The 27,260-nt window shown below is 46.3% G+C and overlaps 1 protein-coding gene across 1 annotated transcript in view; it reads left to right on the forward strand.

Annotated features, from left to right (window-relative positions):
* Positions 1-19,907, forward strand: part of LOC149858148 (actin-binding protein WASF3-like) — a 53,176-nt gene extending 33,269 nt beyond the window's left edge. Inside the window, exons 3-9 of the mRNA XM_090059967.1 lie at positions 3,293-3,427; positions 8,509-8,662; positions 10,319-10,436; positions 11,859-12,034; positions 12,889-13,152; positions 16,104-16,495; positions 17,289-19,907. Of these exons, the coding sequence (XP_089916093.1) occupies positions 3,293-3,427; positions 8,509-8,662; positions 10,319-10,436; positions 11,859-12,034; positions 12,889-13,152; positions 16,104-16,495; positions 17,289-17,446 (1,397 nt within the window). The 3' untranslated portion in view covers positions 17,447-19,907. The remainder of the gene's footprint in view (positions 1-3,292; positions 3,428-8,508; positions 8,663-10,318; positions 10,437-11,858; positions 12,035-12,888; positions 13,153-16,103; positions 16,496-17,288) is intronic.
* The last annotated feature ends 7,353 nt before the right edge of the window (positions 19,908-27,260 follow it).

Below are 27,260 nucleotides of genomic sequence, written 5' to 3' on the forward strand. Positions count from 1 at the left end.
GGCTGCCGTTACTGCAGTGGTGCAGACTCCCTCGGGGGCTGCCGTTCTGGTCCCCCCCTCTGAACTGATGCCGAGGGCTGGTGCTCCATTCACCCATTCCTAGTTATGCTTCCATTTTTGGTAGCCTTTCAGTGACAGAAAAGCAGTCCCTCTGGAAGTTATCGGGCAGTCTTGAACCAAACAATTTTCCTATGGCCAAGCAGTGTGTGTCAGCTTCCCCTCACCCACCTTACAGAAGTGTTTGCTGCTGAGATTCAAGAAAAAAATTTACAAATCCTTATGTGCAGCAGCACCTTTTGTGACTGACCCAAATCCAGACATTTACATGTGCTATGCACCCTGGAGACTCTTTCCTTTCCTTTGTACTTTGCTATGATTCGATAGAGAAACCAGCTTACTTAGTCACATTCACCCTGGCTTCTTGTCAGCTTCCTGTCCTGGGTTTCAGATGTAGGGAAATGCACTTCTCTGTGGAGTGTCCAGTACCACAGAATAGCTGAGTGTAGTAATTTCATTGGCACATAGCGCTTGCCGTGAATAGCAATGTTGCCAGGATTTATTTTTTTCTACTAGTAAAACTTAAATTATGGGATCTACACCAAGTAGGAAGGGCCCCTGTTTTATCTACAAGGCAGGACTTGAAAATATTGACTAAAGCACTAGGTGTATTTTTGCTTCAGTAATGACTGTAAATGAATAATGCATTGTTTATTTACATGATTACCATTTTCTCACTGCTCAGACTTATAATATTTTTTCACAGTTATTCTGATTATGTCTGGTCCAGTAGTGCCAGACGCCACAGCCAAGATCAGGACTCTGATGTGCCAGGCACTGTACATACAAGTACCAAGAATCAGTCTGTTCCCCAAAAAGCTTAGACTTTCTAAATATATAAGAAAGTAAAAAATGGGTGAAGAGAGATCTAGAGAGATGTGGTGACCTGCCCAAGATTTCTTAGAGCTGGGAATAAAATCTAGGTCTCTGGACTTCCAGTCTAACGACCTGAATGCTAGATTTTGCTGCCTTACTGTAGAGCCCATTACAAGACGCTAAACAATTTAGGGGATCAGTGATGGACTTCTGGAACCAATTATTTCCAGAATCACAATGTGAATTTGGCCCAGATGGGCTCTCATGTTGTTATTCTCTGGTAGTTAATCACTACCCTCTGCAAAATTAATTTTGAGGAGACTTTCCAGTTCTTGGTAGGGATCTAGCTTACTAACTCCTCCCACATCCTCAATCCCTTTAAGTTCAGCACAGAGGCCAAGGAGAAAATAGGATATGGACAATGAATTTGCTTCTCATCTACTTTCTCTGGGGCAAGCCTACACTGTGGCTACCTAGGCTTATTGTACATGCAGTTAGTCCATATACACAACCCATGAGTTCTCCTGAGCTGTCAACCTCATATCTTTCATTAGCATTAAATTCACTTGTATATAAAAAAATGCAATGCATGTTTTCTGAGCTTTTCAGAGCCCAACAGTTGATAGTAATGAACCACATGGGGGGAATGGGGTCAAAAGCCAACACCGTATGTTCCTTAGCTACAGGGTCTTTTTGCTAGTGTTTTATTTTGAGATTAGTGTATTGTAGCTGCTGTAGGCAACATGTGACCAGCAAAGCATCCAGTTCTCTATGCAAATATGACCTGGCATTGTGTGCACACGTGCACACACACACACGCACACACACACTCGGCTCATCAGAAAGAATGGAAATAAAAAATAATCCCAAAGCTACATTAAGCTTGGTTGAATTGATTGTATCAGATAGAAAGCAACAGAGCACAGGATCTGCTGTTAATGAACAGTGTCCATTTACGTTTTAAGTTCCTTGATGTAAAACCACAAGGAGCTTTTGCTCCTCGAAATTGAAGCAAACAGCTCATGACTGTCATTTTAAAGGCACTGTGTTTAAAGCTGAAGAAAACAGTGAGAGAGGGAGATCTAATTAAGTGCATCATGCTCAATATGAGTCTCACCTGCAGGTGTCAGTAGTGCTCTGAAAAGCATTATGTGAGTGACTCAGACCTTTCCCACAGTGGAAGATGAACTGTGAAATAAGATAAGCAGCCTTAATTTAGGGTCTTTCAGCTTAAATGTGTAGTGGGCATTTTCCTCTATGCAGTTGACTCAAGCTTAGTGTAATTTTTTGTATGTTCAAGGCTGAATTCTTTCAGGGCACTTGAGTTGAGATGGATGATATTACAGAGAACAATACAGCTCTCAGCAGCACAAGAGATCCCTAGCAAAGCAATTAAACTGAACACACACATGCACACACACACATATACATAGATTAACACTTGGATTGGCTACACCAGTTCAATTTATATCCCCTGTTGGACACAGGCAGTGTTCTCCAGTGGGACTGGGACTACACATGCCTTGGTTTTATTCTTATTCCCAGCTCTCCCATTGATCTGCTGTGACCTTGGTCAATCACATCCTGTGCCACTTCCTTCTTGTTTTGGCCATGGCCACCTGATTCACTCTGGATTGTACACAACAACTTGCTGTTGATTTTGATTATATTGCAACCAGTTCATGGGCACACAGGATGGGTTGGTTTTGGTGGCAGTCATCCTGGCCCCTGAGAACTTCATGGCAGTATTAGACAAGAGAATCAGTTTCTTTGGGCTTGAAAAGAAGAGTTCTCCTTTGAGCTCGATGAGAACATGTCATTAGCAGGCAGCAGTACTCAGCATAAGGCGGATATTCTGCTTCTGTTCAGGTGAGGGTACTGGTATACACACATGCACATACCTACATTCACACAACAGTCAGCTTATAACAAAAGAAACACTCCATGTATGCTCTATGTAACTTCTACAAGTTATATGTGAAAATGACAGGGACAGTGTTGAGTAAATAAGAGGAAATCTTTTCCATTGCACATATTCCCCTCTTTCATTAGCACTTGTTTTGGCCATTGAAAGAGATCACTTTGGGGCACACTCAAAATACAGAAAGATTCTTGCAAGCGGGAAGGCCATGTGAGTGTCTTCATTGCCTCTGTTCAATGTCTCCCAGGTTCTTGGCAGGAATGCACTGCACATACTGAGGGGTGCAAATTGGAGGTTCTTGGAAAAGAATAGCTGGGGATGCAGACAATATCATAGAAAACAAATGGGAAGGCCAGGCTTATATTGGGCCAAGCTTGTCTTCTGTCTAGGTGTTCATTTAGGAAAGTCCTTACATTTATCTCTGTTTTCCTTTACAACTAAATCAGTTATTTCTCTGTTGAGCTATGTGGACACTCCTATTCTCTTTTGTTCTCTAAGGCAGACATGCTGAAGACATATTTGGAGAACTGTTCAATGAAGCCAATAGTTTCTACATGCGGATGAACTCCCTGCAGGAGAGGGTGGATCTGCTGGTGATCAAGGTCACTCAGTTGGACTCCACTGTGGAGGAAGGTAAGATGGAGCTGGTCGGTAGGAGCTGCCTCTGTTCATCTCTTTTAGTCTGGCTGTGGGATCTGGTAGTTGGTAGAAATTTCAAACTTCGCCCTGTCCTTCCTCTCTACTTCTGGTAGGAGTCCAGCTCATGGAGAGTCAATCCAAAGAAAGAGAGGTTATTAAACTCTTGCCATAGTGGCCGTTTAAACAAAAATGTATTCTTATTGCTGCTAAGGCTGTGATGGCCACAGCCAATCAGTTTATAGCTAGGGAGGCAGTAAGTAAGGAAGTTCATAATTTCAACACTGAGCAAAACATGCCATTCTGTAAGGAACACAGTGTGTGTGGAAATTTTAAAAGGGCATTTTAAGAGCAAAATATACAGGCTTGACTCCTGATTCTGCTCTGGACATGTGAAGGAGCTAGATGAAAGCACAGGAGAAAAGTCTTCTCTGACAGGTATTCAGCCACCAACATGGAGGCGGTTTGGAACAGCTATTGAATTCCCCTAGTTGAGGGGTTTTCAACCTTTTTTAACAAGTGTACCTTGTGGCAGAAAGCCACCTTGGTTTCTCCCCAAAATCTCTGCCCTGCGACAATGTGATCAAGATGGGCCAGCACAGAGGGTTCACACCTCAGCCTGTCTCTTTAGGTAACCTGAGCTGGCTGCATTCCTGAGGGAGGGGGGAAACCTGCTCCCTCTTCCTCCGTGACTTGCATTAATTACCTGGGTAAGGGGTTTCTACCTGGAGGGCTGGAATCTGCCCAGCAACTGGTGATGTTTTCAAATTGGTTGGCGGAGAGCCAACCAGAGCTGGCCTCCACTGGGCTAGGTGAATGAGGTCACAGGGTTTATATAAGTTAGCATGGGCTAACTTATTGAGACTTATTGAGGGGTGGGTCTGAATTATGCCTAAGAGACCCCTTAGGTCTGCAGACTAAGGGAGACTTTACTTTTTGCCCCCTGACTTGGGGAAGTGCCCCAAGTGCCTGTACTGGGTCGAGTACCAGTCAGACTATTAGGCCTGTGTTTCCCCGAGGACACAGGGCTGAGACAGTCCCTTCTCGGGGTGGTGGCGGCTATGTTACCCCCAGACTAGCGAGTGTGCTCTGGGAGAGGGGTCGGCCAAGCATAAGGCGCCCCTAGGGAGGCATTGGGAGCCTGGAAGGTGGGCGGGCGCAGGGAGGTGGGCGGCTCAACGCAGGAGCGCCCCCTACTGGCCTGCCACATACCTCTTCTGTCTCAGAGTTTCAGCTCATGTAGCCCTTTATATTTTTTATTGCTTTTAAAGAGTGGGGGGAAGATCAAGGCCCTGTCTTGAGGGAGGTAGTGGGGCTGGGGCAGGCACTGCATAGGCAGAGGGAGAAAACATCTGGGGGGGCCCCCACCCCCCAGCAGGTAAGTCTGTGCGGGAAGGGGTGGGGTTGGGGTTGGGGTGGGGAGGGCAGATTGAAACCTCCACAGTGAGGGAGGGAGCAGGGCACGTGCAGGAGTGGGGCCGTGGCTGGGCTGGGTGGTAGGACAAGTGGAGACCCAGGGGTGTTTTGCTCACCCTAGCCCCTGGAGCCCTGTTTACCCCAGCCCCTCCTCCTTCCCTGTTCCCTCCCTCACCACAGAGGCCTCAATCTGCCCCTCCCCACATGGTGGTGAGGGAGGGAGTGGGGCTGGAGCTCAAGACTCCCACAGTGCAGGAGGGAGTGGGGCAGGGGCAAACCATTCACCCGTGCCCCACTCCCTTCTGCAATGTGGGGGTTGTCCCACAACCTGGACTGGCCGGGGCCCCATTCACCAGGAATGGTGCCCCAGACAGGCCAGGTCATGGGACAGTTGGGGCCCGAGGCATGGTGTGGAGGAGCCCAGGGAGGGGGCACATGCCCCCCCTGGGCTCCCCTGTGGTGCACACAGTGGTGGGAGCCACCCGTCCATATCCCTGGACGAGCCAGCATTGGTGCTGGAGTTCCCCAACCTCCTAGTGCAGCCTGGCCCAACACCTCCACCAAGAACACCCCAGCCTGCAGCGGCCCACAGCCTGCCCTGCACTGGGTGCTGATCTGGAGCATATGCTCCCCATGCCCTCCTGGGGGCATGCAGAGCAATGGTGCTGGGACGGGACGGCGAACCGGGGTGGGGCTTGCACTTGGCTGCCACTGCCCTGTTTGGCCACATGCCATGCCACTTTCTCCTGGCTGGTTGCGGCTCCAAGGGCTGCTGACGGGCCTTGTGCCCGACCAATTGTGCGCAGCCAGGGGCGGGCACAAAACATACTCCCTCTCCGTGTCCCCCCCTCCATTCAGAGCCTCATAGCTCAGCTGTGCGGGGTAGTGGCCAGTCAGGACAGTGAGCTGAGGTGGGGGGCAGGGAGGTGCTGTGGTGTGCTGTGTGGGGCCAGCAGCACCCAGTGCATCCCTGCCCCGGATAAGAGGCAAATGCGCCGGGGCATGGTCCATCCCTGCCTGCCTGCCTGCCTGTCCTTGTGTACCCCATACAACATTTCTAAGTACCCCTGGGGTACATGTATCCCCAGTTGACACCCCCTGCCCTAGTCCACTTAGCCCAGCATCCTGTCACCAGCAGTAGACGGGACCAGCTGCTACAGAGGAAGGTGCAAAAGTTTCTGTGCAACTCAGTTATGTGGTAATTAGCTCACAGGGAAAATCTATCTCCCACCTCTCCTACCATCTTCTTAGTTAAAAGTTGTCCCTAAAGCTTTTATATCCTTTCCAAAACTCTGTTGTTTTAAGCCCCTGCTCTTTTAACCCTGAGTAATATAAGTCACAGCCACAGGAGCTATTCTTAGCTGATGGAACAGCCTCTTGGGGCTATTGTAGCCAAGCAGAAATTAGAACAGCCCTGACAATAAGAGGTTGATTGCAAAAGTGATCAAGATCATGGCAGGGCAGAGCGGGGAAAGGAGGTGGTATATTCTCTAGCCTGCTGAAATTACTTGGGTGCAAAGAATAACTCCCAAGCATTTTGCTGCCTGAACTGCAGAAAACAATAACTCAAGACTAACACCACATCCTAAATGGCGAACGCTGAATTCAGCTTGCTAGAAGCCATTCTTATGGCCTGTGTTTTTCTCTTTGTGGTGTGTTCTTTAAGCTGATCATTCCTGTGCTGTACTGCTTCAGAGGCAGCACCTTGGGATGTCACAGTTGCTATGGTTATTTATTTCACTAAATTTCTGAAATGCAAGTAACTTGTCAGCACTCTTCACAGGTCCTGTCTTTTAGCCGAGAGTGCAGTGAGTCACTTTTCACTTGGGATCACAGAAAATACTCACCTGGACAAGGAGAACTGGACAGTCTGTCAGTACCCCTGAATGATAACTGAAGAGAAGATCAAAACAGTCCCCACCCCTTCCTTTCAGGCTACATCTCCACCTCCTGTGGCCTTAGTGGTTGCTTCTGTAGCTTCCCTTGCTGAATACGTGATGAGAAAATACTGCAGGCAAATGTGTGAACAGTTGTCTTGTCTGGGATTAAAGAGAACACATGCAGTGGCTTGGTCAGCTTGTTGCATAAGATTGGCCTGGGAGAAAAGCATAGGACGGGGTGTGCTGGAAACTTTTTATGGATAAATCGGGGAGATGGGCACACAAATATAGTAGACCACACTTCAAAAGTACTTATGGAGGTGAGAGATGTGAGGACCCCCAGTCACCAGGAGGGGCATTTTCTAAGTTCCACTGCTGTGTGCAAAGAGGACTTACCTAGGAGCTGGGAGCTGCCTATGTACATGGCGTGTGTGGTTAAGGGAGTACAGCACACTGCTGCAGAGGGATATAGTCTGTCTTTCCTTGGCCATTTAGCCTTTGTAATGTGCAGTGGGTCCAGACAGCTTATGCTAACAGGGAATTTCTTTTTGTGCTTGCCTGAAGCAATTCCATAGCTCTCACTGGACGCATCTACATGAGGCATTTATTGCAGAGTTGATTAATTAGCCCCACAGGAAAACATCACTGTCTATGCATGTGGTGCTGTTAGAATGGAGTAGGCTGATTGACTCCACCATAGGATAGTACTGCCAGACACAAGTACTGTTTTATGGCAGTGCAAGGGTAGACGCTGACGGGACTGGCACACAGATGCTACAGTGCAAGGCTGCTAACTGGCTAGCCCTGCACTGGAGCTCCTCATGCCTTAACCAGCCCCTCCAGGTCAGAGCAGCCCCAGGCTGACAGGCTGACCCCCAGGGTCCCCTGCCAGCTGGGGCTATGCAGCTTTGGCTTAACATGCTGCGGTCCTGGGTGTGTGTGTAAACACTGTGCTTATGAGCACTAAACTCTGGTGTGAACTGTGCCAGAGTTTATTCAGCCACATTAATTTCATGTGCCTACTGTGACCCAAAACTCAAGGATTAAGACATCCACTTACCTTCAAAAGAGGGAAGACAGTGAAACCTCCTAGCAGGGCTGTCACCATATGTGACTAAGTATGAGCTCTGATCTGTTCCCTTTGTCCACTGCTATTTTCCACTCGGTGGGAGCTCCCTCAGCACAACTTGCAGGCGAGCTGGCATGTCAGCCTGGCAGAGGCAAAGCTTTTGATGTCTCAAGCTGCTGTGCTGAAGGCTTGATTTCCCTCTCCCTACCCTACACATAGGAGAGGCATAGGCAAAGGCTGATGAGAAAGGGTGAAAGAGACTGTGAGCAACTGTGGGGAATTTCAGGAATTCTTCCCAAGGGCTTGGTTTTCAGAGTGAAGCAGTAAAGAGGTGGAAATGGTGATGCTCTGGGCACCATTAGCATCCAGTAAGCTGGCATGTTTCTTCTATACATGAGCTAATACCATTTAATTTGGTTAACATTTTGAATGGCTTTGATTTAAGATAGGGGTGTAACATGAGTACTGGGCACAGGCTGAGAACATCAGCTGGGCAATGTAGGTGCTGAGCACAGACCACAGAGCAGTGCCCAAATGCCAAAGGTTGAGTGTAAAGGATAGGATGCATTGCAATGGCTGGGTGCCAGGAGCAAAGGCCAGCCTCAGGGCATGGATGCTGAGCAAATGCTGTAAGCTTCATGGTGAGAACATAAAGGGCAGTAGTCCCTAACTCTGTTCCTTGGTTCCTTAAAGTTTCCTTCTTGCACTTACAGTTTCACTGCAGGACATCAACATGCGGAAGGCATTCAAGAGCTCGACTGTGCAGAACCAGCAGGTGGTCTCTCGGAACTCCATCCCCAACCCAGTGATGGAAATGTACCAGCGCTGTGACAAGCCTCCACCACTGAATATCCTCACCCCATACAGGTACAGCATGGGCCCAAGCAAGGCTCTTCATGTACACCATGACTGGCTCATGTGACAAGCTGTTCATTGTAGACCAGACAATTGCCATCCTCCTTTGGAAGAGGTTCTCCTTTAAAATGTGAAGGACCCAGGTTTGATTTACCCCATACTGGTTATACCCGTGTATTGCTTCATTGCCTTCACTGGTGTTTATTTTGATTTACACCAGCATAAGTGAGATCAGAACCAAGCCAGATACTCTATTCTTGCCGTAGGTGACATGTAGGAGGGAGTGTGGGGGGGGGCACATGCCCCTCCCTGAGATTGGCTGCTGTCAAAGCCACCACCAGCTTCTGTGGGCAGTCACCGCTTGCTACCCCCTCCCCCCCCCCCGGCTCACTGCTGCAGACACCACTGCTGGTGTCTGCAGGTGGTTCCTACTTGCCTTCCCCCCGCCCCCACTGCCACCGCCAACACCACTGTCAGCATCTGCAGGCAGTCCTCACTCACCACCGATGATGCTGCCTACAAATGGTGCCTGCCCAGTCTTGGGAGCCACCAATTGTTCATGATTTCTGCTACTCTACTGGGTTTCTTCTGGAGGCAGCCCACTGGTGATCTTGTTCTGAGCCACTGTGATGGAGAAATCCTGAGGTCACAGTCACCAGTGAGAGTTATTGGGTGGTTACAAGTAAATATCAATTTGTTGTTTGGTGGGTGCACAAGAAATGATGCCCTTTGTGGTGCCTAAGTCCACTGAGGCACCTAACACATGGAACAGAACAGGGGTAGGCAAAATGGTGGATCTGGCTGGTGGCCGGACTTCATTTCCCAGCAGCCCCTGCCTCTGTCATTGCAGCCAGTTTCCAAGGAGATCCCAGCAGTGGCAGGGTCGTGACAGTGCGGGCCCAGCGTTTCCGAGGAGACTGGCTTCAGCAGTGCTGCCAGGGCACACAGCTGGGTGGGGAGCTACTCCAGGGCCAGGGCTGGGACCTTGCAGTGGTGACTGTGCAGCGTGGGCAGCAGATCTCAGTTCTGCCCCAGCTCCGGACCATGCTGTCACTGCTGCAAGATCCCAGCCATGAAGCAGCTTCCTTGTTCCCAGTCCACCCTGCAGGCCAGACTTTGCCTGCCCCTGGAATAGGGTTCAGCCTCACAAATTTGCTTAATTCAAATAATAGTCTGTATTTGCAGAATGTGATTTATCCAGGGGTAGACATGAGATAGCATCATTGATCTAAGTTAGAACAGAAACCCTAAACTTCCCTTGTGTCTCTGGGGAGCAGCAGTAATATCTGAGGCCTTCTCCGAAAAGCTAAAGGGTTTCCTCTTGGGGTCTTCATCAGCCTGTGTATCAGCCATGCCTTAATAAACCACTAACTTTAAAGCCTACGGATTTGTGACTGCATCCCATAAGGAAAATCTTCATTGTAGTGGAAGGGGATTGAAGGAAGAAGTGAGTGGGAAGGAGGAAGGTGAAGGGGATAGGAAGAGAGAAGGGAATAGTGAGCTTCAGGCCAATGCAGAGGGGTCTAGTCTCCATTCACTCATACCCATTGGGGTTATTTTCCCAAGCACTGAGCACATTCATATATCATTAGTTATACCATTAAATTAGTGAGAATGGTTGATCCCATTGCTAAGAAATTCCCCTCTCTCTCTCTCTCATAATTTCAGAGATGACAAGAAGGACGGCCTCAAATTCTATACTGACCCTTCATATTTCTTCAACTTATGGAAGGAGAAGATGCTGCAGGCAACTGAAGATAAGAGAAAGGAGAAACGCAGGCAAAAGGTAAAAGCAACAGAGAAAGCTCCCAGTCAGGCTGTAATGAGGCCTGGGACCAAGTCTGGAATTAGTTCAAATTCTGACACTATGTGGTTCTAGTTTGTTTCTTTGTCCCCCTTTCTGTCTCTCGTGCAGGGACAGTATCTCTTTTTGTCATTTGCAAGGTGCCTCTTACTTATTATCTTCTCTAGTCATAATCTCATGTCTTGACAGTGCTGCTTAGAAAGGGGACTCTTGTCGGGGAGACGTACTATTGTCTCAACCAGTGGCTTCTGTGGCATTCACAGCCCCTGCCAGGCCAAGAGGCTTGAGGCTTGCCTATCTCTTTCTATGTGCCAGTCAACAACTGCAAGGCTTTTACATTCAGGAAACATATAGGTCTCCTACCCCCTAGACTGTAATACATGAACCTCATGAGGGCCATTTTTGAAGATGTGCCTCTTTGGTGATTTATATCACACTGTGATCTCAGTCTAACTTTTTATGGTTTAAAAATCATTCAACCTTAGTCAGAGCTTGCTGAATGCTTTGCTTCTCTTTAGTTGGCCCCTGAGAGCAGAGACACAAAGGAAATCAGGGTTCCAGGTGTAGTGAATAGATCCCTTTCCACTTACACCATTGCCCTTATGATGTGGACAAGTACTCTTCACAGTAAGAGAATAGGTATAAAGCCTGTTTCTCTACTTCTTCACTCCAATTGGATGTTGCTGCCTCCTCTCTTGTTCCATTCGTTTTGGTTAATGTATACCTCTAATGGCAGGTATAAGAGCACTTTAAGTAGGGCTGGATTCACTAAGTCTAAAGGCTTGGCTAGTTCAAGCAGTAGAGGTTTACTCATAAGAGTTTCTTATCCACCCTAAAGCTGTTGTCTGCAGCAAGTCTGAGTAGACCTGAATTTCTAGGTTCACTTTTCTGGCTTGTCAGTACTGTGGTTCAGGCTTCCAAATCTGTGGGTAGGTTGGACCTGTTATCCCACAGAAGATCTCTAGGATTTATGAGGACCAAAGCTCTCACAGGTGATGGTACCAGTAGATTACATGTCTGCTATACTAAATATTGCTCACAGTTTTCCTTTCAACTATATGTGCACTGGGCTGGTGCCAAGCTTAGCCTTGTGGCAGCTAGGTCAGCTCAGCTTTGGAAGGGCTGGGATATGGATACATGAATAGACAGCAGGACTCGTGGATCAGGAAAGGATCAGGAGCTTAGAAAAAATAGCAAAAGCTACTGAAGGACTACGTGATGGTGATGGGGAACCTTGATCTAGAATAATATGAATGTCAGCATTGTTCGATGGCATGTTTACCATCATCCACATAGTCTAAACTCCTAGTGTGTCATCCAGCTCTGGCAGACATAGCACTATCTACAGCTGTTATGTGGTCACCCAACAAACCTGTTAAAAGAAAGGTGTTTATTTGCTTCTAGGAGCAGCGGTTAGTAGAAGATTCCACTCGGGAGGTCAAGAAAGTGAGAAAAGCCCGAAACCGGCGTCTGGAGTGGAACATGATGGCATATGATAAAGAATTCCGACCCGATAACAGGTTCTCACCATCCCCATATCACATGGCCTCATCGGAAGGATCACTGTCCCCAGATAATAGGCAGGTTTTATGTATTACACATTTAGCCCATTGTTTTTTTTCTTTGCTTTTCTTCACTTTTTCTTTTCAGTTTTCTGGGTATATTGATTGCTCATGACAGTGAAGGACTCTTAGTGCTGGCTAGGAAGCAGTTTAGGGAAGACAGGCATTGTGCCAACAATGCCCCCAGCCCACTGCACCTCTACCCTAATGTACAGTGCCACCTGCTGGTTTGGACCTGAGCCTGACAAACCATGTCTCATGTGACATGGGTTTTGTGACCTCCTTGTGGACAGGCGATAGATAATATGGGATGTTTCCATTTATAAACTAGATCTGCAGAGGTGTCAGGCTGGTTCATTACCCTGCAGAACTCTTCCTGTCTCCCTACTCTGCTTGTACTGCCCCAATACTGCCTCTTGTAAGTTTGTATAGCAAAAGCTCTGTTATCCGGCATCCCCTGGGAATAAATATGCCAGTTAAAAAATCAAATGTGCACTGTCTGGTGTACTCCCTGGTGTCAGTGTGCCAGGGGACAGGGAGGGGGCCCCTGCACAGGCTGCTTTGCTCCTGGCCGTGGGCCGAAGAAGTGAAGGAGAAGAACTCGGCTCATGGCTGAAACCAGAAGTGGGACTTCCAGTTTCGCTTTTACCGTGTCCCTCGGATGCTGGTTAGTGGAGCTTTCTGGTTGATAAAGTGCTGGATAACACAACTTTTGCTGTACTTTGTGGCAACACCTCCCATCTCCCTATGTTGATGCCTTGACCCCAAATGTCAATAGGTACCATCGTAATCCCCTTGACCTCTCCCAACTTCACTTTCCATTCCTGCCCTCCATCCAGGAATACAACCTTTGATATTTTTGTGTGCAACAGATCTTATGCATCAGATGTAGCTGATCACTCATACCCTGCCAGCCCTAACCACCCTGCACAACAGATACTAGCTCCAGCATCACATCTGTCAACAGACAACAAAGAGGTCATTCTAGTGACCAGCCAGGCCCAGGAACATGTATACAGACCTTCAGCAGCAGGAAGTCGACAGAACAGTCTCAACCGTGTCCAGCAGCCCCATGTACCACAACCTCCAGAGACTATACTGAATGGACCAAGACCTCAGATAGTCAAAGAGTATGGGTATGGAATTCAACCTTCTTTCCTTTATTATAAGACCTGTTTTTCCCCTTTTAAAATGAGTGTAGTGCTTTGAAAAGGTGACATCAATTGCCCTGGAAAGGGAAGCCCTCTATCCATGACAAGCATAAGCTAGGCAGCAGTTGTCACACAGGCTAGCCCTCTGGCAGTCCCCTCAGCCTTCCTGAGGGGAGACACAGTAATTCAGCCTCCAGTGCCCATTCATTCCTTTAGTCTTCTTCTCAGAAGGTTGAAGAACACCAGTTATGGCTGTCTGCGAGGGTGGTTTATGTGAAGTCAACACATGTCTAAAAAGAACAGCACTGGAAGAAATACCATCTCCTTTCACCACAGTGCTCAGTTAGTGAGAGTTTGGGACTGGTTCAAGACTGGTTTGAATTCTGATTAGTAGTCCACACCTGAGAAGTTCTCTGCCTTATTCCCAGTCCCTTGACCCATCCAGCCCTCTCCCAGCAGTTAGCATCATCCAAATAGAGGATAGCCTTTATCATTACCCAAACAGAAACTGATGCTAAAACAGTCGTGCACAGGTTCAAATTCCAATCTCAGTCACTTCTCTGTAATATTGTTGTAACAAGGGCCTGCCCCAGGGGCAACCATGAAGCCCCCCAGTGGCTGCTTAGCCTCTGTTCCACCTTGTTCTTCAGGCCCCCTCCCCTTTTGCTCATCTGCCATGCCCTAATGTGAATATATATTTCGAAACGGGCCCAGGGATCCATGAGCAAGAACTCATCCATTCACAAGCTATGGTCTAATTGCTCATCCCTTAAGGGCTAATTTTGTGGCCCCATCATCTCCCCTTCTAGCCATGCCCAAGCCTTGCATATATTACCAATCAATCAATTCAGTGGCTTCTCTAGCCCTATCTTTGCCACCCTCTGGATGCTGGGTGCTCTCTAGCCCCATCTCTGCCCCTCTCTGCACATTGGGCTCTCTCTAGCAACATATCCATTTCATTCTATGCCCTACTCCCAGGCTTTGGCCTTGATTCCAGGCATGTTACCTGCTCAGCCCTGCTCCCAGACTCTGGCCCTGCTCCTGGGCCTGCTGGGCCCTCCGATCTCCCCCACTAGAACCAACCCCCAAACCACCGGTGCTCTCCAGGCAAGTGTACACTATTGTACTTACCTGTCCTGCTTCTGGGCTCAAGGTATCCCTGGTGTAAGTTAGGGGCTCCTCTGCTGGCCTTCTGGAATTCCTCTCATGACCTGCTGCAGCTCAGGCCCTGGGCTTATATATTCTCTAAACCTGGCCCCCTTCCATTCCTCTTCCCTTGAGTGCCACCTGAGCCCTGTCTGCAGCCTTTCTCCTCTTAAAGTAACAGGAGCTCCCTATTACAACCATACAACTGAGTGCAAAGATATGTCTGAGAGCAGAATTCAGATCAAGATGGTTGTTGCCCACTAGGAGATGGGAGCGTGGCCTGAAAACTGTCCAGAACCTTGGGCAGCTTTCTGTTGACATTTGCGTAGGAGACACGTGGCCTGTTCTGCAAGCCTTTGTCTTCCTGTATCTCTGTGCACGTCAGCCTCCTATGGGAGATCTTACCCCAGAGGCAAAATATAGAGCAAAGCACAGGATTAAAAATAATTCATCATATTCATTTGAAATATGGCCATAGTCTTCCAAATGGCCCATTTGGGCTTCAGGTACCATTGTGTGTGTGTATCTGGCCAGTTTCCCCTTCAAGTAAAACTATTTCAGCCTTCAGAGCTCTATATGCAAAGTTTTCTGTGCATTGACACAGTGCTTCTCCTAGTCCAGCATCACTTTGGACATCAAGGAGGCTTGATGCCAGATGCTTTATGGACAGGTATAAACTCATCTGATCTAAAAAATTAATCTAATGGCACAATCCTATACAATGGGAAGGAAATTTATTCCTCCCTTGAGATGCCAAACAAACCCTGAAGTGTGAGGACTGGTGGCTGTTGTAACTCTCACCTTGCTGGTATAATAGCAAATGCTGTTTCTGGCAAGTTGCAGTGAGATAACTTGCTTTTTGAATGAATGTATAAGGCCTCATTGCAACACTATTACCCAGCCCTTTGAAACTGCACAGGCCAAAAGACATTTTTCAAATAACAGCTAGGTGACATTTTTTCTTTTTGGTGCAGCATTCAGTGTGTCAGGCTGTGAGCCCTTGTCACAACAATTGCTTCCTAGGAACATGATGGATTCAGCCAGAACTCTGTGTTCTCTTGACTTTTTCTATGTTTAAATCATTAGACATCCAATGTGTTTCCAGCATAGCTTTTCAAAGGGAAATATGAAAATCAGGTGTCCCTTGACCAAAAGAAATGAAACCTTCCAAGAATATTAAATCTGCTTTGATTAGAGTCTCAGTTTGCATCAGGTTCTGTTAGTTTGTATTATGCTGTTTTTGCTTCTCTGTCTACTCTTCCTCTTCACTCCCTACATATATTCCACACACATTTTAAATACTCAGTGAATGACACATCAGTGCAAGATGCTTTTGTACTGCTTACACCTCCCTTTTCTGACCTATCTTCATGGCCTTGACACTTCCTTAGCAGTTACACTTGCTTGACCCAGGTCTGGATTTCGGCCCAGTATATCCACCTGTGAAGGCCACCTTCCGTGTAGTTTGTACGTGTGTTCGTCTTTCAGGACACAGATAAGATAAATAGATGCAAATCAGTTTAAAGGCAGCCACCTCTGGAATAAACAGGGCAGCCGGTTCATAGCTGCACCACACAATAGTTTAGGTCAGAAAGCAGAGACAAATGCCTAAGTTGGCTGCAGCCCAAACTGAGTTGGGATCTTGCTGGGATGGTATTAAGGTAGGTGGCAGTGAGTAGTGTCCTTGGTTTTCTCTCTCCTCTGAAAGGTTATTGACGCATAGGAGCTGTTTCAGTGAGCGTGATTCCACTATTGCTATTGATTTGCTTTCTGTTCTTTAATTGTTGCAGCCAACAGCAGATGCCCATGGCAGAATACTTTGTGCCTCCTGCTCCTCCGCCCCCACCCCCTGTGATACCTTCTGCTCAAACTGCCTTCGACAGCCCCATCTCAGCACCCCCTGCTCTGGCTACCAGTGCCACAGCATCCATGGCTCACACGTCCTATGCACCTTCCCCACCTCCAGCTCCGCCCTGCCCATATTCTGCTTCTCCTCCTCAGACTGGCCCCATGGGCCCCCCTGTTGCCCCTCCCCCTCCTCCACCTGGCCCTCCAACAGTCACTGCTTCGCCAGCTCACTCAGCATCACCCCCCACCGTTACGGTTGAGCCTCGGAAACCTCAGATCCCTCTGATACCAATGAGCGATGCCAGGAGCGACCTGCTTGCTGCGATTCGTAGGGGTGAGTTATGTCCCTGGACATCAGCACTGGCCTTACAGGAGAGAGGGTGAGTGGGGCAGCAAGTTCTGCTGAGACTGCAAGAGAAGTGCAGAAGAATGGGGGGCAGCTGCAGAGAGAGACCTGCACTCCAGAGGCCCAGTCCAAAGACCATTTAAGTCCAGGGAAGGTCCTCTACTGGACAGAGGTGAAGCAGATTTTGTTGGTGACAGGGCTGGTTAAGAAAAACAAAATCCAATACATGGCTTCAAAAGGGATAGAGGAATTATTTAGGGTAGCAGGAGTAGAAGACAGGGTGAAAAAGAGCAAAAAGACTATTTAATTTGTATTTCTGAAAAAAATATTTACTCCTCATACTGAAGTTTTAACCTTTCAGAATAACTGGTAGAAGTCCCATCACATGGGGTACTTGACATTGGACCCTATAGAGAACTTGAAAATATCTAGTCAGGATCAAATTTATATTAGCTACCTTGAGGATCCTAGTTGATAGTAGGGGCACACATACTCTAAAAGGTCTTTTCCATCTCCATTTTCTACAAAGAGCCACAGGCTGAATAATAGTAAGGGAGAGACAGGCAGTGGCTTTGGAGTCCTGGTAGTGCCTTGGTGCGTGTTTGTGTGTGCTTGTGCTATGAGGTGTCCTTCACTGAAGGCACTGTGTTTTCATCTCTGGAGGTCTCTGGTTCAGTCCACTGTTTCAGCCAATATGGCAGCCATCAAGCACACTCATAGGTCAACTGGTAGCAAGCTGGTCTTGCTGACCTTAATGGTTTTCCACCTTTCTTTAATGCAGGAATTCAACTCCGAAAAGTCCAGGAACAGTGGGAGCAGGAGGCAAAGAAGGAACCAGTCGGCAATGATGTGGCTACCATCCTGTCCCGCAGGATCGCAGTGGAGTACAGTGAATCCGACGATGACTCGGAATTGGACGATAACGAGTGGTCAGATTGAGAAAGCTGAAATGCAGTGTTGGACTGTCTTTCTCCCACTTCCTATGTGCCACAGGTGTGTATTAGTGGGCTTCCCCAAAAGTAAATACTGAAAGCCATTAGCAGTTATGGTAGTGTGACTTGCTTTTATGCTCTGTTGCATTGTTTAAAAAAATTACAGTATCATCACCATTGGTGAGTGCATTGGGGGAATGCACTTTAGAAGCAGGATAACCAAAATTTGCCCATAATAGCACCAGGAGTAAACACAATACTTCAGTCTTTAATAATGCTGAAAAACACCACTGGGTCGGGATCAATGGAGTTACTCTAGATTTATACAGGTGTGAATTTTTAGAAAGGAAATTGCATAGGCAGCACTGCTTATTCAGCTAGATGTTAACTGTGTAATGAAAAACTCCTGGAAAAGAATCATGTTCCCTTAGAAAACCCAACCGCATGGTTATAGATGTCTAGAGACCACTGTTCTTGTTTGTGTTTTGCTCAGAGCTTTGAAATTCTGGGACTATGGGCCTCATGACCAGGGACAATCTGTGTTCATTGCTCTGCCAATTACAGACAAGAAGCGTTTGTTTTTGTCGTTCACTTTGCTTTGCAACAGTCACAAAGGAGAGTTCAGTGCCATATCCCACTGTCACTTTTAAAAGCACTTCATGAGTAGGCTGAGATGTTTATGGTGTGCTTAAATTTCCATCTTGACACTGAGGTTCCCTGGAGAAAAGTGTGAAGGGGAAGTTCAGTATAAACCATAGAACCAGCTGTCCTTTTGCAGCCAATAAAGAAACAATACCCTTGTTACTGCTTTGAATGCTGTAAGGCATATTGCACGTGCAAAAGAGTGAGCAATTTAATTTAAGCTGTCTACAGAAGATTCTTATGGCCCCAAAATTAATGGCTGTTTGAACTGTCTTAATTTGTTATTTGCAAGGAAACTCACTGAGTGAAATGGTGCTCTTAAGTCACCTGTTTGAAATACACAGTGAGCAATATTTGTCCTTTTGGGCTGATTTTGTTTTTCACTCTCTAGCACTAGAGGATATGCCTGCATGATGTGAGGTTAACTCAGGCTTATTGAGTTACAGAAGGAAAAGGTTAATGAGGGCCCAGTTCTTCCACTCCAGTGATGGAGTACAGCTAACCTCATGATGACAAGTAAAACTTGGCAAAATAGGGCCCTGGGTTATAATGCCGAAAATAGCACTTTGGTTTAATTAAAATAGAAAGCAGCTTAAAGAAGTATTTGCATGCAGATATTAAGGGAGAAGACACTGGAAGCCAACAGGATCCTGCATGAAATACTGAAAATTGCAGCCAGTCACAGCTCTAGGAGAATGTGAAATGGGTTCTGCTGCATAGAAAACAAGCTAGTGGCCATCTTGATTCTGATTGCAGTATGTGGCCATATAAGGCGCGTGTACTGTAAGGGACCTAAACACGCACGTGCTTCTAGCTCATCAGTGAGATCTCCATTCTCACTTCCCTTGACTGCAGTCCCATCTCCCATCTGACTTTAGAGTCCTGGATGGTGGAGGAAGTTGAACTCTCTTTCTGATGGGAATCTTGCACTTGGGTCCACCTCCTGGCTTTTAGGCCATGACAAATGAAGGATACAGACAGGTAAGAGTCAGCCGCAGTGTTAGTGCTCCATTCTCGAAGGTAGAGAGACTAGGTGAGGGACAGAGAGGGTGCTAGTTGGAGTCCACAAGTGTCATTGCATACAGAGCACCATATAGCTGGTGCAAAAACTCACCCTCAGTAACTTGGTAATGTCAGCGCTGAGCTGTACTCTAGGTATTCAGCTGTTTTCCTCCCAGAGAGGAACTTGTTCTTGTTGAGACATAATGGATACAGTCTGTAATCACAGCCATCCTCTGGTAATTGGTAGTCCTGATAACTAACAGCTCCTTTACTAAAAGGTTATGTGTTCTTCAGGACCTTGATTCTCCTGCTATTTGCTCATGAGCACTAACAGCTATTTTCAAGGAGGCCATTACTTGCTTTGTCTAATGAAATTATAACCTGTCCCATGAGTTTAACCATATTCAACTGCTTCCATCCCAGTAACTCCTTTAGACCATTACGGATTGGTTTGTGGCTCTGTGAGGTCTAGGCATGCCACGTTCTCTTCCTTCTTCAGCAAATATGTGGATCAGTCTGTGGGTAGTGCTGTGTGGTCTAAATGAATTTTCTCATGTGACTATGTTGGGGAGAAGAGCTCAAGAAATAGTGCTAGTGCACAGGACTGCTTGTAATATATTGTACAGAAGTTTGTGGGTTGACACATCCATTTCTGGGAGTGGCAAATGGTACCTTTGAAGGGGGTCCTGATGGGTTGAAGCACAGGAAGCTACTATGTGAATGACCTCTTGAGGCACAGCAAGCTACTATGTGAATGACTCTCCAGTTCTAACCATGTATCTTAAACTAAATCCAAAAGGCTTTGAGGGTGGGGGGTGGGGTTTCCTCTTCTCTTAAGCAAATCACTGACTTTCATCAGACTGTGTGTCTGAGTCAGAGTTGTACATCATAAGCTTGTATTTTATCTTTGAACCTCATGTCATGATAGTGTTACTGATATGACTATTCCTCAAACACCTGCTCCTGCTTTGCTCATTAAGACCTGGTCTAAAGTCCAGTGAGAATGGACTGCTACTAACAAAACATGTTATGGCTGAAGTGTGGTCACCGCTTACGTTCTTATGTGAGGGACCCAGGAACATAGGATGAGCCACATTAGGTAGGATCCCAGGTCCTTCAAGTGCAATATCTGGTCTTCAGCAGCAGCCAGAACAGAAAATAGTGATAGCTGTATGTGATAGAAAATCCCCATAATGCATTCAGCTGGTTTTTACAGAAACAAGGGAGAGGAATATGAAAATTCCCTATATGAACTGAATAGCAATAGTTCCTGATACAGATGACGTCCCAGCCAAAGGGAAGGACAAGGAAAACAAGACAAGGACCCAGTAAAATACAGCACAGCCTCCCAACAACATTGACCTAGAAGAGCACAGCTCACATGCAAAGCCTCTGGAGGAGGGAATGTTTAGCTGATTTGGAAGGAGCAGCAGAGCTGAACTGGGAATTCATGGTTTGCAGTGGTTACTAGAGGCATTTGCTCTGGATGCCACCCTCACTCTGCCACTGTCCCCCTGAGCAGTGGAAGAAACAGAGACAGCAAACCGCTGAATAAACTAGTAGTCAAAACCTGATGTCTTTGCTCAAGCAGAGGAATGCTGAAGTGATGGAGATATTTTCCTCAGTGAGGTGGACAGGACTTGACCTTATGACAAGATAAGAAAAGGCCTTGTTGGTTGAAAGTAACGTTTAAACAATCACATATAAGTATTTATTGTACAGTGTTGTTAATATATGTGTGGTTTTGATATGATACATACATGAAAAGAAATACCAGATAAAAGGTTTTTATTTGCAAAATGAAAATATATATGTATGTAATATAGAGAGATAGAGAGAGATAGAAAGGGGAATAATGAAGACATTAATTGCCTTTATCTTTTATATTCATTCTGTATTTATTTCATTTGGGCCATAGGGCTGTGATTAAGCAGTGATGAGGTAGGGAAACAAACCCTGAGCATTTCCCCCTGTCAGTATGGGTAGAGGCAAGGAGACAGACAGGCATTTGTGCAGAAGGGCTAAATTGCTTCTTGCTATGTTTGACTGGCCAGTAAGAATGGGACGGACTGATGAAGGACTTCCCTTTCTGGCTCTTTGCAATGGCTGGGCATGATGCCTGCCCTACCATAGTGGGTTTCTAAGATTGGAGGAGTCTTATGAAGAGTGGCCAGCTGGACTTTGCAAGGTGTGTGGTGCAGAGCTGTAGGCACGATGCCTCAGAGCAGTGATTCTCAGCCAGGCTGCTGGGGCACCCTGGGGTGCTGCAAGATCCTTGAAGGGTGCTGCAGAAACTATGGGGAGATCAGTAGATAAGGGCAGGGTCTGGCTCTCCCTGCCTGGTTGCTCCCGACCCCCACTGCTAGGCCTGTCTGCAAGAAGGTAAGCACTGCAGTAAATCAGTTAGCTTTTTAAATGGGTGTCAGTCAATTCACAAAAGTTATGGAGGGGCCTTGAGTCTAGTGTAGAGTGCCTTGAGTCTAAAAAGGTTGAGAACCACTGCCTTAGAGAATGGCCTACAGAAGCCAGTGCCACATACTGGGCCAGGGGCTTAACACTGCAGAACCTGATTATGCTCCTCTTACACTGGTTTTGTACCTGGCTAATGCCATTACCTTCATGCCCCCAAATTACACTCGTTTTTCTGACAACCATAATCAGGCCCACAGACTCGCCCAGACATTGGCCACTCACAGTGACAGATCCTGCCTGTTTTATTCAGGCTAATACTAGTGAAGGTCATGGAAGTTGCCTTACTAGAACTTATTAGGCCCAAGCTAGCCCAGCCAGACCAGAGCAGGATTGTTCCCCGTAGTATATATCCTAGCACAGAGATGTGTAGTGATTTTATTTTCTGCAGGGAGGCGTTAGCCATCTTCCTGAAATTGCCTCTTGGTTGTTATGCAATATCTTCAGGAGCAATTAGGGCAAGGTGCTCATCTGAGATATTTTAAAAAAATATATAGGAAGTGTGTGTGTGTGTGTGGTGTTTGCAGAGATACAGTGCAACCTCAAACCCTCTCTGTTCATGAGAGCCACAGGAGCCCAGTGGACTAGCTTTTGCTTCTATATTTATTTCCGTTCTGGTACCATACGTTCCCCTCTTCTCTCTCATAAATTCCACCTGATTCTTAGCACTTGCTGATGGCCTTTTCCTGCAGCTCTGTTTAGAACAGTTCCTCCCCCTTATAAATAAGCTTATTTCATACAAAAACATTCCAAAGGCAAAGCAGGAGGAATCATGACTCAGGCGTCTCATCCATCCGTGTAGAAGACATGATGGGCCAGATCCCCAGCTGATGGGAATTGGCTTAGTTCTATAAAGCTACACTGCTTCGTGTCATGTAAAAATCTAGCCACCTAGAGTACATTTTCTGTGGGCCAAATCCTATGAAGGGAAGGGGGATCATTTGCCATTGACTTGCGGGACTCAGCACCTTACATGATCAAGAACATTGTGTATTTTTAGGCAGTATTAATACATTTTTGTTCCAAATTCTGTTAGGTATTAAATAGGCAGAAGACCAGATCCTTCATTAGGATGTATCAGTGTAGCTCCAATGAAGTCCATGGTCCTATGGTAATTCAGCTGAAAACCTAGTTCATAAGCTTAGTGTTAAATATTGTGTGTATATGTGCTTATTTCCATACACACTACCACAAGTAGGCCAGGCTATATTATACAACCTGAAACATCTAAATCCCAATGTGGCACAATATAAAAGTGAATATTTAAATATTTAATCTAGTTTGGTAGCCATTAAAGGTACAATCCAGGTCACAGCTGATTAAATTTCTACTCTCTGTCAAGTACATCAGAAGCAAGCTGAGGAAAACCTACCGTACATTGAGGTATAATGTTTCATGTTAAAATATAGCCAGATAATTTAGTGCCAACACATGTCGCACAGTGCCAAACATTTAAAAACCAGATCTATCTATTGAGAGCTCTTGTTTCCATTTTATCAGTCCCATCATGCCTGCCAATCTATGAACATAGATTAAAAATTCAAAATAAAAGATTCCTAGCAGGAGAAGCTGTATGTGGTATATTTACCACGTGAGATGTACTGAAGTCAGTTAAACACACTCTTTGAAACCTGCTTACGGGGCATTATTTGTAGTTTCTGCTCCATGAAGCTCACTGAGGACTTCTCTCTGCAGATCTGAGTTGCATGGGAAGTGATTCCATACTGTGCAGCTACCATACAGGAGGTCTGGTGCCTGTGGCTCGTCATGATATTGTAGTCTGGGACAGGTCCTGCTGAAGTCAGTGAAAGTGCAGTGGAGGTTGGGTACAGGGATTGTACCCAATCTTTCTCCTTTTTTTAGTGGCAACTGAATCAGGCTTGTGATACTTGTGACAACTGGATCTCCTCACTGGATTGGTGACCTGAAAGAAAAGGGATTGTTTATTTTCAAACCTATTGCTGAAGACTTTCGAAACTCTGCTGTGATGCAGTGAACTGGGGAGGAGGAAGCATTGCATCATACAGGTTCTCCTGCTTCTGACGATGTCCCATCCTGTGAAGGTGACATTCTGGTGATTATCCACAATATATACTTTGGATTCTCCCAAGAGCCCTCCAGAAAACTTTTTACCTTTAGATCACTTTTAAGATGCCTGACAGACTTGTTCTAGTTGAGAAACACCTCCCCATAGGTCAGGCCTAGGAGTGTTTCCATGTGGGCACAATGTGCTAGCAATTCCTCAGGTAGTACTTCATGTTATGGGGGCCACATGTGGTACAGTCATGGCAGTCCTTACTCAGGCTGTGCTTCCACTGAAGCCACGAAGCCCTGTGTCTGAATCTGGGCTTCAGAAACAGGCCTATCTTAATTTAGGTTTTAGTGATGAATGTCCTATAACAATACAAGGAGAACAGAATCATAGATTTTCAAGGGGAAGGACTCATGGGACTATTCCCTGGTTATTTGTCCATCATTGGTGTCCTGTTCTCCATTTATCCTGTGACCTGATGTGACCAAATCTTCTGATCCAAGACAGGACCCTCTCAGTAGGAGGGTGGCTAAGCATTGGTAGAGGCCACTCCGAGAGCTTGTGGAATCGCTATCATGGATGTTCTCAAGAGCAGGTTAGACAAACACTTGACTGGGATCGTTCAGTCAGGGATGATCCTACCTGGAGCAGGGGGGTGGACTAGATGGCTTCTGGACGTCCCTCCCAGCACTGCTATTCTATGATTCTAATATTCTGAATACAGTGGGATGGGACTGAGCCGAGTGTGCAGGAGGGTATGTAGGCAGCTCATCTGAGAGCAATGAGTGCACATGTCTGACAGAGCAAAGCTGTCTGCAGCAAAAGGCCCATGAAGGGGCACTTTTAGGCATAGCCAGTAGATTCATAGACCAAACAGTGCCTTTGTGTGGGTGCTAGAGTAACCACGGAGGCTGCCCTGTGAGTGGCAGTGGCGACCACTGGCACTCGAGTCCTGGAAGAGGCAGTCCAACCTGCCTGGAACTCGCCTATGCAAAGTTGTCAGCCTCTGTGCATGGAATGGGATTTTGTCCCATGTCACAAGCTGTGTAATTGGATCCAAACAGTAATCCTGTTTATTCTTGTTTAGGTATACAGCATTGTAGGTCGGCATGGCACTTTACAGACAAAAATTAAAAGGCAAGGCCTCTATCCTGAGGAGCTTGCAGTTTACAGCAAAGAGCATATAACCTGCACTGCACTTTAGAAGACATCCGTTGTCAATCATTTCCATACTCATGAATTTGCCCTCGGATGAGGTGCTATCTGTGGTGTCATTAATTATCTCGCCACTACATTGTGATTTCTCTGTAGTGTCTGAGTAAAGACAGAGCACAAATGATACATGCTACTAGTGACTGACTGAAGGGTTTAAAGTGAGATTGGCAGGTTAAACTGATCATCATCTCACAAAGTGATAGGGTTGTTACCAGGAAGTGAAATACTGGCCTTCTTAAAATTGACATCCATTCTTCCAGATGTTCTTTCATTTTATTTGTCCTTCTTACTGTGGACTGAGTGAGACAGCCATGCTTCTGACCTAGCATGAAGGAAACAGGTCAGTGTTTTGCTCATGAGTTTTCTGTGGTAGAACTGGCTTGATACCAATGATGTCATAATTCTCAATGGATTGCTACGTGATGATGTGTAAAGGTAGAGAGGTGGAGTGATTGATAGCTCTTTAGTGGCTGGCAGGGTTTTCTTCCAAATCCTAGTGGGCAGATGTCCATTTCACAAGCATGGTCACAAATGACACTGCTTGCTACATGCATTGATGGAGGCTCAACTGTGCAACAAGAAAGCATTTATCTGTGGAGATGAACAGACCTGCCATCCCTCAGAGGGGTCTATCCAAATGAGTGTTGCAGCCCATGGCTAGTAAGGTTGGGGAGGAGATTATGTTATCCCTACTTTGTGTACTTTGTTTCCAGAGTTGTCAATTCAGCACTTTACAGTAGCACTAAAGAGGCCCTCCAAAATAAAAAGTGGATATCCCTAACTTCTTTGTTTTTTGGTATCAGTTCATAAAGGGATTCTGACTGAGTGAGAAGCACCTTACTTAGTGGTGGTAACATTTAAATTTGGTCTCTGTTCTGCCGTATGTATAATATGGGGTGTAGAGCACAGTGACATAGTAAATAATGCATGCATTTTTTAATGGTAGTGTTGATAGCTAAGATTAAAGTTATGGAAGAAGTAAAAGGTTTATAGCATAGGCTAACAGATGGTGCATTATTTCCTTCCTATCATCATATTCTCTGCTAGAAATAACAGATTAGGTAAAACATGCTAGCCTAGGCTCGTAGACGGATGTTTTTTCTTACAAATAGCATGAGTGGACAAAGTATAGTGATTTCAAAATATCTGGTAAGAAAGAAGCCAGGTCCAGATATTTCAGGGGTGTTTATGTGTCTAAAGATACACGTAGGCTCTTAGCAGGGTTAGATATCTAAACTCCTTAGTCACTTTTGAAAGTATCACTGGGTGCTTGTCTATGTCTTTAGTCACCTGAATAGCCTTGAATATGTGGCTCGGTATGCTAAATCCTTTCTAGTTAGCCTACAGAGGGGCGTACCACCAGGTTTGCTGTACTCAACAGGAAGAGCCTGAAGACTGGTTTCCCTAAGGAGTGTTTAGAAATGCCTGACCAGCAATTTGAGTTGCATGTGCTCACAACTCTTATGCCACACTCAGTGCATGGATTTCATTAGTTCTGGGAACCCCTTCCTGTAGTGTCTTGTTCTATCCAGAGCACAAAATACAGAGCAATCCACCAGAGAAGAAATGGTGCTAGGTGTGTTCTGACTGTGTTTAGCTAGTGCTTTATACTTGACTTCTATTAATGTAATGTACACAACATATAACTAAGCTTATTATCCATATATTTTGGAGGGTTGGTGGCGTTAGTATTTATGCATCCAACCAGACAATGACATCTTCAATTACATTTTAATCAACAATCTAAGAAAATTATATGGTTGTCATGGCTAGATATGCCTGGCCATATATTCTAGCTTTGGGAGACTGACCTAACTATCTGTATGATTTCACTCCATAACTTCTATGCCTGTTAGGTAATAATCATGAAACATGAATTGTACAGTGAGAATACTGTCTCTGTAGCATAGTGAAATGTGTTTGATTCTCATTAAGATATTCCCTGTATTTTTACCTGGGACGTGTCCAGAGTCATGCTCTGGCTGCCAGCTAGGCTCCCTGCTAATTTGCAACATGGGTTGGGGGAGGGAAGAGGGGGTTGACACTGGGAGATCCTGATGTAAAAAAACCTGTGCCTAAAAAAAGTGGGGTGGCACACATGATGACAGCATGCAGTGCCTGAAACTGGAGACTGGGTGGCTGGAGCCATGCTCCAGCTGCCAGTCAGGCTCCCTGTTGCTGGGTCACTGTGGTTGCAGCCTCAGGAGGTCTCCAGGACCCCAGGTAAGGCTGCTGGGGCCAGCCCAGGTGCTGGCCCCAGCCTTTCCTATCCCACCCAGGGCCACATGCTGCATGCCAGAGTGCGTGTGCACAGGCATTCCCCAGAGACAAGTAGCAGTGGCACATATTGTGTTGCTGCTGTTTGTCCCTGGGAAACGCATGTTCCCACTCATGGAGACATGCCTCTGGTGTCCAGTAAGCCTGTAAGGAATGATTGTCTGTGAGCTGTATAGAACTCTTA

Source organism: Crocodylus siamensis, chromosome 8 (genome assembly GCF_052110815.1).
Source record: "Crocodylus siamensis isolate JL-2025a chromosome 8, ASM5211081v1, whole genome shotgun sequence".
NCBI lineage: Eukaryota > Metazoa > Chordata > Crocodylia > Crocodylidae > Crocodylus > Crocodylus siamensis.